The sequence below is a fragment of the Corylus avellana genome, chromosome ca9 (genome assembly GCF_901000735.1).
Source record: "Corylus avellana chromosome ca9, CavTom2PMs-1.0".
In the NCBI taxonomy this organism is placed as follows: Eukaryota; Viridiplantae; Streptophyta; class Magnoliopsida; order Fagales; family Betulaceae; genus Corylus; species Corylus avellana.
This window is the reverse complement of record NC_081549.1, coordinates 13,034,135-13,050,057: the sequence shown is the minus strand read 5'-3', so window position 1 is coordinate 13,050,057 and position 15,923 is coordinate 13,034,135. Positions and strand designations below refer to the sequence as shown.

The 15,923-nt window shown below is 32.8% G+C and overlaps 1 protein-coding gene across 1 annotated transcript; it reads left to right on the top strand.

The window, feature by feature from the left end:
* The first annotated feature begins 331 nt into the window (after positions 1–331).
* LOC132161675 (beta-glucuronosyltransferase GlcAT14A) lies at positions 332–6,231 on the top strand. The gene is made up of 4 exons (XM_059571849.1): positions 332–1,017; positions 1,585–1,660; positions 1,775–1,890; positions 5,469–6,231. The coding sequence occupies exons 1-4, from the start codon at positions 528–530 to the stop codon at positions 5,987–5,989; spliced, it is 1,203 nt and encodes a 400-aa protein (XP_059427832.1). The 5' UTR covers positions 332–527; the 3' UTR covers positions 5,990–6,231.
* Positions 6,232–15,923: the final 9,692 nt, after the last annotated feature.

Genomic DNA, 15,923 nt, shown 5'->3' with positions numbered 1-15,923 from the left:
AAGTAAGAACAAGTTTTCTTATGCATTTTTAGAAAACAATATCAACCTAAAATCAAGAGAACCATAGGAAGAAACATAGCATTTTTTAAAAATAAACCCAAACAAAAAAAGAAATCTTGACCCGAAAAAAAAGGCCCAATAGATTGAAAAGATGCAACATCTATCTGACATACAACTGTTAGGTGAACCCCAACAACAAAGGGTAGTTCCGTAAATTCAGGCACAAATATTCTAGAAAAAGATCATGGGAACAATTGCGTTGAGTAGTCAAAATTCGACTGTAAAATAAAAAAAAATAACTCCCACCGACAATAAACTGACAAATGGAGGCCTTGCTTCCAAGCAAGGAACCCAACGATCTAATCCACATACTTCCCCTCCTACCCTTTTTTCATCATTCCCCCAACTCTTCAGCCATTTAAATCTCCCCAAACTCACTAAAAAAACTCCAATCCTCCCATCGTCGTTTCCATCAATCTCTCTCTGGATTTTCTCACATTTTTTCATTTTTTCATTTTTTCTCTCTGATGGGTATCAAAGGATTCACCATTTTCTTCATGCTCCTCGCAATATTATTCTCTTTTCTCTACATTCCGACCAAACTGACGCTGCCCATCTCAAACTTCCGGCCGATTATGAACTACTTGAATGTGCAAAGATCCAACAAGCCGTACCCGGCGACGTTCGCCTACCTGATCTCGGCGTCGAAAGGCGACACCGGAAGGCTAAAGCGGGTGGTGAAGGCATTGTATCATCCCGCGAATTACTATTTGATTCACATGGATTACGGTGCGCCGGCGGCGGAGCACCGGGATTTAGCGAGGTTTGTGGCGGGGGAACCGGTTTTCAGCCAAGTGGGTAATGTGTGGCTGGTTGAGAAGCCTAACTTGGTGACGTACAGAGGACCCACCATGCTGTCCACCACTCTCCATGCAATGGCAATGCTGTTGAGGACCTGCAATTGGGATTGGTTCATTAATCTTAGTGCTTCTGATTACCCCTTGATCACCCAAGATGGTAGGGTGAGTGCCCTTTTTTTTTTTTAGATTGATTTTCTTCTTAATTTTGCATCCCATATAGTTTTATCTACATCGTTTTCCTCCATTGTTCTGAATTAGATCCTCTCTCTCGAGATCATTTGAAGAGGAGAGGATTCCCTTGAGCAGTATTTTTGTTCGTAAAATATATCTAACCGAATACTTCATTTGAAATAGAGAGGATGATCATGGTCGGTTCTGAATTATTGTTTCACTCTCAAACCGTGGGATTGGGATCTACAAACAAATATTTATTTGAATGGGTTAGGCAGATAATGTGAGAGAATTTATATAGAAATTAAAATTTATTTGATAAGGTAAATCTTGCATGGATCGATCACTCACATTATCTATATCTAAACAGATAGCTTTTTCAAATTACTAATAATTTATGCAGATAGATAACATGAGAGGTTTGGTGTGAAATTTAATAACTAGTTTAATGCAAATAAGTACACATTATCTATTCAAATTGTTAATTATTATTTGTTAAAATATTAATTAAATAATTAAATTTTCTGAATTTCGTATTTTTCTAATTTTGCAGATCTAATTCACGCCTTTTCGGAGGTGCCCAGAGATCTAAATTTCATACAGCACAGCGGTCACTTGGGTTGGAAATTGTGAGAGTTTTTTTTTTTTTTTTACTTATTGTAAATTTTTTCATATATATATATATAGATTCATATTATTTATATTAAGGGCAAGTTAATGATTAGGCAAATGCGATGTTTCAGGAATAAGAGAGGGAAGCCAATAATAATAGACCCAGGACTGTATAGCCGCAATAAGTCTGACATTTGGTGGGTTATTAAACAGAGGTCCGTCCCAACGGCTTTCAAGCTCTATACAGGTTTTTCCCATTTCTTTTCCTTATTACATTTCAAGCTTTATTTTAAAAGAATTTATTTGCATCCATGCCCCTCCAAAGTCTTCTCCGATTTTCTTTTTTCTTTTTTCTTTTTTCTTCTTGAGAGACCACACCCACGTCACCGCACTCAACTACCTACGGTGACACGTGAAGATAGATAATTGTTTCCACTTATTTAATTTCTCCCGTTTCCAAATTTTCAAGATGGTCTTTTTTTCAACACTTTTTTTTTTTTTTCCTTTTCTTTTTTATATAATAAAATATAGAGTTGAAATATTTAATTTAAATGGAGTGATTTGACAGAGTTAAAGTTCGATCTCATAACCTTTAACTTTGATACCATGTTAAGGGCATGTTTGAGATTCGTTTGAAAGGGTTAAAAATGTTTTTATCACTCAAAAAGTTTGTTTGAAAAAAAAAATACTCGTTTGACAAAAAAATTAAAAACGCTTTCAAGGGTTCAAAAAGCCTAAAAATGGTCAAAACACACTCTTGACAAAAACTTATAAATAAAGTTTTTACCCAAAAACACTTTTTGATTTAAAAACTCTATTTTTCGAACGCAATTCCAAACACTCTAAATCATCAATTATCTCAAAAGTTTAAGTAATAGGAAGAGATAAATTTAATCACTTAATCATTACTTTAACATATAAACGTGTTTTAATTTTTTTTTATGTGAATTATATGTTAGCCATTTAAAAATAATAATTAAAATAAATAATATTAGAGATATAAAATAAGTGTGAAAAATAAATATTTTATGTAGTGTCGTCAATATTCTCTTATTGTCTCTTCTGAATTATTTAAAAAACAAAATATTCTGATTTGATTTGAGTGCTGTTAAATGTCCTTTTCATTCTCTTAATTTTGTTGATGCTGAAAGGTAGGTAAGCAGTTTTTTTCTTTCTTCTTTCTAATTCAGGTAGGTTAGTCGTTGATATCAACTATAAAATTTGTTTTGCCATCCCATTCCTTTACCTACCGGCATCCGACTCGTAACACCTATGTTATGTTTGTCAAAGGACTAAAAAAAAAAGTCATTATTTATTTCAAAATTAATTTCAATATTTTTATTTTTTACATGATATTAATAACTTTTTACTAATATTTAAATAAAAAAAATCACTATAAAATAATTTTTTATTTTATTTTTTTATACAGAATATTCTTATTATTATTATTTTTTTTGCATCAATTAAATCTGCTACAGTTTTAGTCTACTTCATTTTTCAAGTCAGTTCGATAAATTTTGAGCAAAATTTGTAACTTCAACGACAAAAACGACAAGTTAGGAGGCTTGAAAATTCATTAAGGGGAGAGAAATAACAAAAATATGGAGTGGAGGGGCATGAAGGAAAAGGATCCGATTATGATATTGTTGTGGGTTGGGTCTCGAAGGAACTTTTTAATGGCCTCCGTATTTGATCTGCAACTCCGTTTATTAGAAGAGTAAAGAATAAAATGGACAAATGTGAGGGTGCATTATATACAAACCAAAACGCAAATGCTGACGCATATTCTCTTTTATCACCTGCTTTTCTGTCCAAACGCTGCAACGCACATGCTTGCCTGGTGCTTGTACGGAATGCTTTACAGAATTCAAAATGATGGATGCCTTGAACAAAAATAATAAGTAATGATTCGCGGTAATTATTTATTTAAATTATTTGTAATTTAGGTAGATAATGTGAAATTTTTTAGGAAAAAGTCTATATACTTTTCTCAAACTATTATCGAATTGATAATATTTTTTTAAACTTTTAATTGGGACAATGTCCCACAAATTATCAAAAATTTGTTAATTTCTCTTTCAAAACTAGCAAAAAGACAAAAAAGACTGTCGTATAGTGTAGGTTAGCATAACATACTAGATTCCTACATAGGTAATCCATAGAAAATGACAAAAATGACCATTTTTAATTTTTATTAGGGGTATTTTTGTCATTAGGGGGACATGACAATTTTTGGTAGTTTGAAGAGACATTGTTCCAATTAAAAGTTTGGGGGAGGGAGAACATTGTTATTTGAGTGGTAGTTTAAGGAAAAATATGTAGACTTTCTCCAAAATTTTATCTGGGGCAGCGGCATACCTATCTGGATAGGTGGCCGGATAGTTTAAAATTTATTTGTGTAGTTTCGTAAATTTATTTGCATGTGATTTCTGTTTATTAACCCCCCTTTGTTTAAACTTTAAATATGTATTTTTATTTTTCAAATTACTCACCCCATAGTTATTTATTTTCAAGGGATTTATGATTTTAGTTAAATCGTTATGGATGTGTCTTTTGATATCCAGAAAATGGGGAGGATAATGCTTTTAGCATGTATGCTGGTTGAATCAACGGTCAATATTAAATTTTAAAGTTGACTTACTTTTAGAAGCATTTAATAGGAGAAAGAAAATGAAAAGAGATTTAAAAAAATTCAATCTTGACCGTTGATTCAACTACAGCATACATGCTGTTATTTTAATAACAGCATGTAAGCCAAATCCATGCTAAAAATGGCACTTTCTCCCCTTTTTTTTTGTTTCTTTCACCAAAAAAAAAACAAAAAAAAGTTTCCAAGTTTTTGTTTCATTCATCTTTGCAGACAACCAAACACAGGGCTTACTGTTTTGTGCTCATATTATGTTTTGACTCATAAAGTTTGATTTCGTCCTATATAGTTTTTTGGCCAATATCTTAGAGTTGGTTATGGTTGAGGGTTTGCTGTTGATCAAGCTAGAAACTCTTTGTTCTCACTCAATTCAATCTAACTTCCTTAAAAACAAAATGCCATTTTGTTACAAAAGACCTCTCCATTGCTTGGCATTAAAATGGATGAAAAATGGCATAATTCAGCTACATGTGAATATTTTCGATATGAAATACCCAAATTTCCTTAAAACTCATTTACAAAGACATTCTGAAACTACTATTTGTGATACTTGACTCTCTTAAACTATTATTTCATTACGATTTGGCCCATCTGTGACATGTTGGTATTAGAATAGATAGAAATGGTGTACATGATTTACATGTGTCAATTTTAGACTTTAAATGTCCAAATTGACTTGATTTTAGAGAAAAAAAAAGAGAAAATCCTGAGGCTTTTGGGTGTGGCCTAAGACCCTGCAAGGCTGACTCTGGCTAAGGGATGATTTAGCTGTCTCCGATTTTGGGAAGTGGTCAACCATCCTCTCAAGGACTTGAATGTGATTTGGTTACTCCCAAAAGCCTTCCGGGGTAGATCTTTCTTTTTCTTTGTTTTTTTTTTTTTTTTTTTTTTTCAATACTCAAGATAATTTGAGCATTTGTCACATGGCAAGGAAATGGTAGTTTAGGGCAACTTGGGCATTTCAAGTCCAAAATATGCATGTGTAGGTGTTAGTTTCAGGTAATTAAGTATACTTTTCCCTTTATAGTTGAATTGTCACAATGGTCATGATCTAGGCAGAGTGATGAAATTTAAATCATAAACATAATAATTTCTCTGCAGAACTTTCTGAGTTTTACATGTATTTTTCTTTCACTTGATATGGAATTTCTTTATTTCTGCTGAACAAATTCTGTTAGGTTCTGCATGGACAATACTGTCAAGATCTTTTGCTGAGTACTGCATAGTGGGGTGGGACAATTTGCCAAGAACCCTTCTCCTCTACTACACCAACTTTGTCTCATCTCCTGAGGGATACTTCCAGACAGCCATCTGCAACTCTGAAGAGTACAAGAACACTACAGTAAACCATGATCTCCATTACATCACTTGGGATAATCCTCCAAAGCAGCACCCTAGATCCCTTGTCCTCAAAGATTATAGGGGCATGGTTTTGAGCAACCGCCCGTTCGCCCGGAAATTCAAGAAAAACGACAGGGTTCTTGACAAAATCGATCACCAGCTTCTCAAAAGACGACATGAGCAGTTCTCTTATGGGGGATGGTGTTCTGGGGGTACTGGGAAGAAGTATAATACATGCTCAGCTTTGCAGAGTGAGAATTTTGGTGTTTTGAGGCCTGGAGCTGGGGCTAGAAGGCTGAAAACTTTGCTCACCAGAACTCTTTCTGAGAGGAATTTCCACAGGCAGCAGTGTAGATGATTCATTCTTTTATTGAAAAAATAAATGCACAGTGTGATGGGGTATAAGCTGCTATGAAATCTTCATTGTGTAGTACTTGCATTTTTTGAAGAAAGAGCAGGTAATGATTTAGGCTTGTGCCTGTTATTTTTGTTGGGTTTATATATCAAAGATCCACCTTAAGAAAGAAAGAAAGAAAGAAAGAAAGAAAAATCTCTTTCGTTTCAGAATGTGATATAGTTCAAGTTTATTTACATGTATGAATTCATGATCCAGACAAAAAATCATGACCCCATATACCAGGAAAAACAAAAACCCTCAAATAGGTTCTTACTACTTAAACACTCGGGTCCAAATTTCAAAATAATCATTTTCATTAAATCTATATCACTTTGTGTTTTGACAAATGATTTGAATTTTTTCTTGATGAGACACTTTCACAATGATACATGCGATCACCCATTTTATATAGAAATGTTGACGTATAATGAGATCTCACTCAAAGTTACACCAAAGTGACATACTTGACATTTGCGTTCACAAACTTCTGAGGATTTAAGAGTAATTGTCATAAGTCATTATGTACATACATCATTCTTTATGATAGTGTTACAAAAGAATGATGACTCACGTGTCCGTCAAGTGTATGGTACTACCTTGTTCTCATACCAATATATCAACCCGAAGCTTACCTGCTTCTCATGATCAAGACAAATCGTTGAAGTTGACATGTTATAATCTAGATGGAATTTTCAGTTCCATTTATAACTATGAACAATAATTTTATAAGTTACAATAACCTTTGACTATGATCTTCTGTGTGATAATTCACTTACTCACACCGTAGCCAAATGCAATGCAGCTTAGGGACTATACATGTATATAATAAGAAAATATACAAGTACACATATATACCATGTAATAATATAAATGTATATGCCCATTGTTTAATAATAAAATTAGAAAATAAACAACATTATTCAAATGTAATCAAAACATCATCCAACTATTTGATGTTTTGGATACCAGTTCCAAAGGCTGGTTGCACGTGTCACTTTAATAAAATTCATTAAAATGTTTTGATGGAATTTGACTGATAGGAACTAATTATTATTATTTTTTTGACATACCGCTGCGATTTTTAAGTTTATTTTGATATTACAGGGAGTTAATAAATAATAAATTAGGTAAATTACAACGAAAGCATGAGTTGCATACTCCTCTTTCCATTTCTCTTTTTCTCACCAATGAAAGCACACATCGATCCTCTCCGCCACTCCGACCGCCACGCTACGGCATGCGTTGCTTGGTTTCTTTCTTAAAATTTTTTTAAGGGTTTTGAGTAAAGAGAATTTTTACCTCAATCTTTGAATGGGCAAGGCCCACCGTTTGATAGACACATGAACCAATAAACGTTAGTTAAGTATCAGCTACTTAGCCTCATACTCAACTACAAATTGGAATTGTATCCTTTCTAATTTATTTGAACTAGATAATATTTAGTTAGTTATATTAGATGCGTATTTTTGTCTTTTTACTTTTTGAGTGACAAAAATATTCCTCAAATATACCTAACTGGATATTCTCATGTTCATTTGAATTGGAAAGAATCGTAATTCCTACAAATTACACTAGTTAGAAGTTGGACTTAAATTAATTTAATATTTACTGACATTTTCCCCCTTTTCTAGTCGTTGGCTTTACTTAGTTAAGCCTAGGGTTTAACCTTAAGATTCTTTAGCTATGCTAATTTTTTTTGTTCTTTATTTTTTATTTTTTTATTTTTGAATGGGATAATTGGACCCCTCATTGGGCCTAACCCATCTTCCTTTCGGCTATCCACTTTTCTTACTCTAAGAAGTGCAGTAGTTGTTGGGCCGATTAATTGGGAATATATATATATATTTTAATTTTTAATTTTGAAAGGTAAAATATCATATTTGTGTTTATAAAACTTTATGAAAAACAAGTTTATGATTTTTAATTAATAAAATTGGACATAGTTAACAAATTAATTAGAACAACATGATTTTCAGCTAGGGAAAAATTCTTCCCTTGGCCGAAACTATATGCGTGTGTTCTTGGAATAAAAAAAAAAAAAACAAAAAATTTGAAAACATCAAATCATTACACATATGCACATATTCATCTTATTTTATTTTCACAGTTTAATCGGTTAAAATAACATATAAACAAAAAATATTTTTCAGCTCTCAGCTAGTGTGAAAAATAAGCAACGACGAAAAATGATCGGCTACTTTTGGTGCCAACTTCCAACGATAGCTCTGCAGAAACCTAACGATTGTCCGGCAATGATCTGGCAGAGACCAACGGTGGTCTACATGCAATTTTTTTAAAATATACGTAAAAATCAGAGGGAAAACGTATCATTAGAAACTTATAATGATTAGAAAACCATATAATTTAATATGAAAGGTAACCTTGTTAAATTGTTTGGTCCATAAGTTGTGAGAAGAAGATATTGTCTTGTTTGTAGTGGCCAAAAATGCAAGAATATCTCTTATCTTTGATGCCCTCATTGATTGACTTCATTGGAAAAAAGTTGAAACACCAAACATGGTTGGGGGACAATCATGATGAATCTATCTAGTGCTCTTACTAAACCATACCCAAACCAACCCACTTTATTCGGTGGGGGCTCTCACTTTTCTTTATTACCAATTTCCGCTCCCTAATATTCCAAAAACTCTACTTTTGCCCTCACACCTCAACAGTATACACCACCAAATGTCTGTCCAGATGCCGACAGATCTATTGAATTAACTTGTTAAAATATATGTTCATGCCAAACATGTCATTAGAATATTTGTTCCTTTCGCCTAAAAGTGCTGCATATGTTGTATGTTATTGATATTGTTGGATCACGCATCAAAATAAAAAAAAATAAAAAAAATAATGTTATATTTGCTTAAGAAGTTATTAATGGTTCTTATAAAAAAAACATTTAAAAGAATTTGAGAAATGATGTAAGATTGTTGACGTCGTTCTTACAAATTAATGCTGGAAATAATATATATATATATATATATATATATATATATATATATATATATATAAGGAAATTTGTGCACAAATATAACACTGTCCGATTAGAAATAATATATATACACACTTAATTTTATAATAAATCATAAGTCATAATATTGTATACAAAATTTCATGTTTATAAAACGTTCTCCTTATATTCTTCTCATCTTCTCTTAGTCTTAGGTGTATATTATTTTTTTTTAAAAAAGAAAACTTACCCCGATTTCTCTCACCTGATTTAAAAAAAATAATATCTATATAGGACTAAGAGAACATGAGGAGAACGCAAGAGAATTCTTAGCATCACCTACACATTGTACTTGGGCTTTTTAAAAGCTATAAGCCTATAACATTGCTTCCTTGTTTTGGTCCGAGTACAACTAGAAAGCTGAAACCATTTGTGGGTGAAAAGTTACATACTTACATTGATGGGGCTGAAAGAATTTGAGGTTGCCAAAGACCCCCAACGATCCACTAAGTCCACTATAACGAGGAGAGACAACGCCATAGTGTGGTTCTGCACCCCCCAAATCGTTATAAGTCCACAGCACCATCAATGACGAATCCACATTCATTGTTTCAATCCTTGATTCCAGCTAATTCATATTTCCAATCAACATTTCAATCCACTAGTGAATTCAAAGCCCCCACCCACCTTGAACGATCCCCAACAATTAGGAGAATTCATAGAACCGAAAACCCTAGCACAGATTCCTTTACATGTGATTTGAATAGCTTCGAATAGAAACATATTTCTTAAATTAGAGTTAAAAAATACATCTAAATTCCTTAATTTAGATAATACAATTAACACTTATCACAAAAGATTTATAATTTTTAACGGGAGCTAGGAAGTACCATTAAGAAAAGAAAAACAAATCTACTGTATTAGCTACACAATATGCCTTAAAAAAAATAAAATCATAATGTTAGACAAGAAAGAAAGTGACCTTTCATAATGTGAAATGTCACATTATTAATGTGACAAGAAACATAATATATGTTAAGTTTTTTTTATTTTTATTTTTTTAAGTGAGAAACATAATGTTAGACAAGAAAGGACAGTGATAATACGTACGTGTAAGTCATGGAGACACAACAATAAGCAGCACTCCTGGAAGGTTTTGTGTTTGTGGGACCAAAATCATGTTGGAGGTTTGGCAAGAAAATAATGAATACCCGTATGGTTGGTGATGTATCGTTTAAGCTCGATCTCATGCAAAGCTGCGTATGAAGAGATCTGAGCAGCTCCTAATTAATCATCACTATATATATCTTAGGATACCTAACTTTGGTTTTTCATCCAGTAAATGGGTCCATCCTTATTAGATCTATTGATTTCTCTTTAGCCACTAGGACTATACCTCATTAGCGAACGACACCCGACAAAGAAAGTATTTCATTAAAAGACGTAAACAGATTGCACATATGGCCAGGATTGTGTGCTATAGGTGGATGACACTTGGCTAGAACCAATGGTGGAACTAGAAAATTTTATTTGGCCACACTTTTGATTGGTGCAGAGACATGAAGGTGAGACTGTTCTAAGGTCACAAATGCAGAAATTGAATTGGAATTTGATAGATGACATTTTGTTTTGTTTTAAAAGTCCACCAGACAAAAACTTTGGGGTGGGCAAGACCAAACCTTGGTTCTCCGAACAAAAAAACTTGATGGGGGCTTCATAAAATTGCTTTGATTAGAAGTTGAAAATTTTTAAGGGTTATCGGGCCCCCCCCCCCCCCACCTTACAACGTCGGTCTGCCCCTGGCTAGCTAGAGCCATACAAGAGAAAGAAATAGGAGGGTAGGTAAGAGAAAATTGCAACCATTCCAAGTACAAACACATGATATCATATTGTTATTATTGCATTCTTATTTTTCACTGGCAAATTAAAAAAGAAAAAACAAGCTTACTAATTTTATATAAGTATCCAAAATATCCCACCGGCACCTTCGAAAAGTCTCGAAACTTCCTTTCCATTTATCTCTTGTAAGCATTCGTGGTATGAGATTAATCGTTCATAAACTACATGAACACAAAAAAGGAAAAAAAAAAAAAAACCAAATATATTAATACTTTGAAGACTTCGTTCTACTTGTGAACTCAAGTACAATTGTTTGCCCAATAAAAACCAAAAAAAAAATATGGAAGTCAGGTGGAAATGTTTGGTAGAAAAACACTGTTGACATTATGGTATGCTTTTGTGGTGTCAGATCATGTGTCAAACGTTAGATTGGTTGTCCGGGGTGAAATGTCAGCCACAGAAAGTCGATTTACATTTTTATTCAATTAAGTTGAGATAATGATGAATCTGTCGCAATAACGTATAATGTAATTATTCTAAACCCTTATATTTTGGCCTTTTTATTTGTATAATATTGTAATTCCTTTGTAAATTAACCAAGAATCTTCAGGTGATTGTTTGACGCACCAGCTATTGCCTCTAAATTCTCATAATTGGGTCCCCCTATCTGGAATCATTCGTGGCTTTTAGCTGTAAGAGCAAAACACAGCAACCCATGATAGTCCAAAAAGGCAAAAACTGATGGAGACTAATTGATATGAGTGAAAAATATTAAGCAAACCTTTTATATACAGTATTTATGGCATGTGAATAACTTTAAGATCTTAACAATTTCCATTTATAAATTGTTTGTGCATGTGCCATGTTGCACGTAAACGCAAAGTACAGGTTCTCCCATTAATTGCAAGTTAGCCCTATCTATCAACTTACCGTAAAGATTCCTGAGTAGTCAACAAAAAGATATGATTTATTCTTGGGAAAAATACATTTTAGCATTTTGCACTTTTGTTTTTATTTTGTTTTATTTTTTTTAGTACATACACCTACAAACTTCAAAAAGTGGTATTGGACTTTCTATATTACCATTGTGTGTCAAATTAGACACTTTTATATTTTTATCCCTAAAAATATTTTTAAAGTTATTAAAAAATAACCACTTGAAAAAAATTAAAATTGTTAAAAAAAAAACTGAAAACATTAAAAAAGGGTGGTCCTTTTCATAATAGCCCTCTTAATTTTTTTTATTTTATTTTTTTCAAATGGTTATTTGTATATATTTTTTAATAACTTCAAGGATATTTTGGAAAGAAAAATACAAAGTGTCTAATTTGACACAAGATGGTAGTATGTAGGGCCTCAATATCAGTTTTTAATGTTTGGAGCCGTAATGGTAACATATGTGATAATTCAGGAAGCCAAAGTATATTTATATCTTACCCCCAACCACCAATTAAAACAAAAGATAATGCAAACACAAAATAATCATTCACAACAGAAATTTAAAACATCACAATCACAACACCAAAACTTGTTGACAAAGTGCAAAATCATTTGAACCAATCAAAAGGAGAAACCACTCTAAGGCAGCCAAATCCGGGAAATCATTATACGAAGATTCAGATTACAAACAATAAAAAATGCTCACAAATCCTTGTGAATCTCTAGACTTTGTAGGAACATCAAGCTCACTTGCTTGTTTCTTAGCCGACCATCTTCATAGAGCGCATATCAAGAGGAAGATGATCAACATATCAAGAGGAACGATGATCAACATATCAAGAGGAAGGACAACCCGAAGCTTTCACCACGTCCTTTCTTGGAAACCAACTCATGAGAACTAACTGCTCAGAGAAATACCTTTGAGACTATCGAGAAAAATAGCCAAAAAGTCTACAGTGAATAGTAATAGGAAAAAGACTTTATAGGGAAGAATTTTTACTCATCACGTCTTAACGTGACTCATTTTACATTAAAACATGATGGACAAAATACATAGATATGAGATCTAGAAATGTTCATGTCGTAACAGAAAAGGAGTCTCGTCATGACATGAAGTGAAGAGTAAAATCATCTCAGTCACGTCACGAGTAAGTCCTGACGAGCCATCTAACGAGAGAATAGAGAGCTCGTTCTTTAGTCATGTCACGTGTCCCGTCCAAACGATCCATCTGATGAGAAACCAAGGAGCTCATACTTCAGCCACGTCACGTACCCATTCTGACGAGGCATTTGAAGAGAGAATAATGAGTATATCTCAAGGTGCTGTCACGAGTCCGTTATGAAGTACCTTTTGATGAGAAAACAATGAGTACATCTCAAGGTGCCGTCATGAGCCCATCATGACTCGCCATCTGATGCGAAAATAGTGAGCAATCCTTCAGGTGCCTTCATGAGCCGATCATGACGCCCATCTGACTAAAAATCAGAAAGCTACCAATATGCTCCTAATCTTGCACCCTTAACCCATGGTTTTTGCTAGTTTTAGATTGGCTCATTTGATGCTTCAATGTAATAGTTGAAAAATTAGTTCAAGTATGAAGAATTGAAGAAATTAGAGTTCTCCAGTGTTGTAATATCCCGATATTTCTCTTATTTTATCTTGTAAATAAATCGAGTGTTACGCTGAAATAATCTTACACAGCGGAAAATTTGAAATTATCAATACAAAACAATACTCTTAAAAATACTTTTCTTTATACAAAATACCCACAATTATGCTGAACAAGGGATTTATGCAAATCTATCCGACTGTATAAACTCTAGACAAACTTCACCAACTTAGAATCTCTGTACATCTCAAGTATGAAGCTCTAATCACAACTGCATAATTACCTTGACTTTCCATTCTTGCAAGCACTACAAAAACTATAAATGTAACAACCTAGATTTTTAAAAACTCTCATATAAACAATATTACATAGATTAAAAGAATAAATGAATAGATTAGATCAATGATATGTGGATTAATGATATTGAATAACTATTTAGTGTTACAGGTATATTACATTGATTTTTGACATCTTTTGTATATCCCTTCAATTCTAAAATTTAGCTTCACTAATATGTTTATGGGCATAATTAAACACAATTTAGTAAATAAATTATTTATATTGGTGTTTAGTGAAGTTAGAAATTAATTTGAAGCTTTGCAGTTTTTAGCCTAAAAAGCAGTGTCTTAATTTTCATACTGTCTAAATGAGATTAAAACTATTAAAGAAAGATACCAAGGCTAGCCACCTTTGTTGAAAGCTTAAAGTCTTCTAGTAATGATGATTATAGTAAATATCATGATTATAATGATTTAATAAGGCAAGTGGCCAAGTGGGAATGCAAATAGTTAAAGCCTAAGTTGAATTGGAAACTTTGTATAGGCCAAAAATAGACTCAAACGAATTCGGATGAAGTCGAACCAAAAATAAAAAATGTTTGTCTCGGAGTCCTCTATCTACTCTCAAAATTTCATGTCAATCAGAGTACGTTTGGACATTGAAAAATGGATCGGAATACACTGCCCTCATTTTGGACGAAAATACTATTTGGTATAGAGCATGAAATATGGACTAGGTTCATTCTTTTGGTTAAATACATCTCAACCCTTAGATCAAAGGTTTAAAAATAAATCCTAACCATTCATTCTCTTATAAATAGAGCCTAAGCTATATTCACTTTCACTTGCTTTTCATTTACAATCTTAGAACAAGTAAAATTGTTTGTTCCTCCTTTCATTTTATTTCTTAGTTCTAGTAAAATACCATATAGCCTAGATCTTTCTTATAGTGTTCAAGTGTTTTTCTAAACTAGCTACCTAGAGAAGATTTGGTGGAGTTTTACTTCTAAGGATTATTGAGTAAGTGTTTCTTGTATAAATATCATGATTTATTGCTTTTATTACTTGTCCTCATTTAATTGTTTAAAGACCCAATAAGCGTATAATGTAAAATAAAGTAATGGATACAAGTGAATTAATAATAAAGAGTTAGTGGACAAAATCAATTAAGGACTTATAATATTATCTATATATTATTTACTTTACAGTATTTACATTTAGTCATTTCTTTTATGTCATTTAAATTTCTGTTCATATTTCTGGCGGTAAGGACCATTTGATCTCATTCCCGAAATATGCATTATTTACATTCAGTTATTTCTTTTATTGTCATTTAAATTTTGATTCATACTTTGGTAGGTACGGACCATTGGTCTCATCTCCAAAATATGAGTCATGCTTTATATATATTATTTATGATACTAATTTGTATTTAGTGATACTGGCCATTAGCCTCGTCACCAAAAATAAATTTAGGCATAAAGCTAGTTATAAGTGACTATCTTAGATTAATATAATAAAATGAGTAAGTAAAGATGAAGTGACGGATAATAAATAAATATAAAAAGATGAGGGTCTTTAAACAATGATATTATTGGAGAATGAACTAAGTATTGTTTGTATGTATGTATTATATGCAGAAGTGGAGCAGAATACTACACTAAGGAGAGTAAGTATGGATATACTTACTGAGTACTAGCTTTGTTTTATTGTTATAGGAATTCTTATTTTGTCTTATTGATATAATTTTGCAATACAACTGCTGCATAATGTGTCTAATAAAATGGGCTGATAAGATAGCCACCTTAAGAACAAGCTGGGTGGATTGCCGCGAGGAACTGTCGGTATCTCAGTGGATGGGGGTATATAACCGTCCAACAGGCCTAATATATAACTAAGCTGGGGCGGTGTAGTTGCCAGCACCAAACAGGTAAATCTCTAAAGTGTGAGGGACATAACGGACGTAAACGAGCTGAGAGCTCATGACAAGAGGTCTGAAGAAAGATTATCATAAAACACAAACTAATCTGTCATTATGCTGCATTCACAACTCATTCATTATTATGTATTTTAGTCTTTAATCTTACTTGTTCAAACAAGTCTTTTTAGTCTTTATCTCTAGGAAAATAGATTACTCACTTGTTTGCCAATGTAAATATGATAACGTCATCTTTACATAGATCTTGATGCAGGAATAGAAAGTGAGGACGATGGTCCTTTTACTGGTTTTGATGGTTGATAGACCATCTGCTGCAGGATTTATGCTTACTCTA

Bases quoted from the DNA above. Each gene is read 5' to 3' on its own strand.
- LOC132161675 (XM_059571849.1), top strand. From the start codon at position 528: ATGGGTATCAAAGGATTCACCATTTTCTTCATGCTCCTCGCAATATTA. The intron at 1,018-1,584 runs GTAGGGTGAGTG...CTAATTTTGCAG, and splicing joins CCCCTTGATCACCCAAGATG to ATCTAATTCACGCCTTTTCG. The intron at 1,891-5,468 runs GTTTTTCCCATT...AAATTCTGTTAG, and splicing joins GGCTTTCAAGCTCTATACAG to GTTCTGCATGGACAATACTG.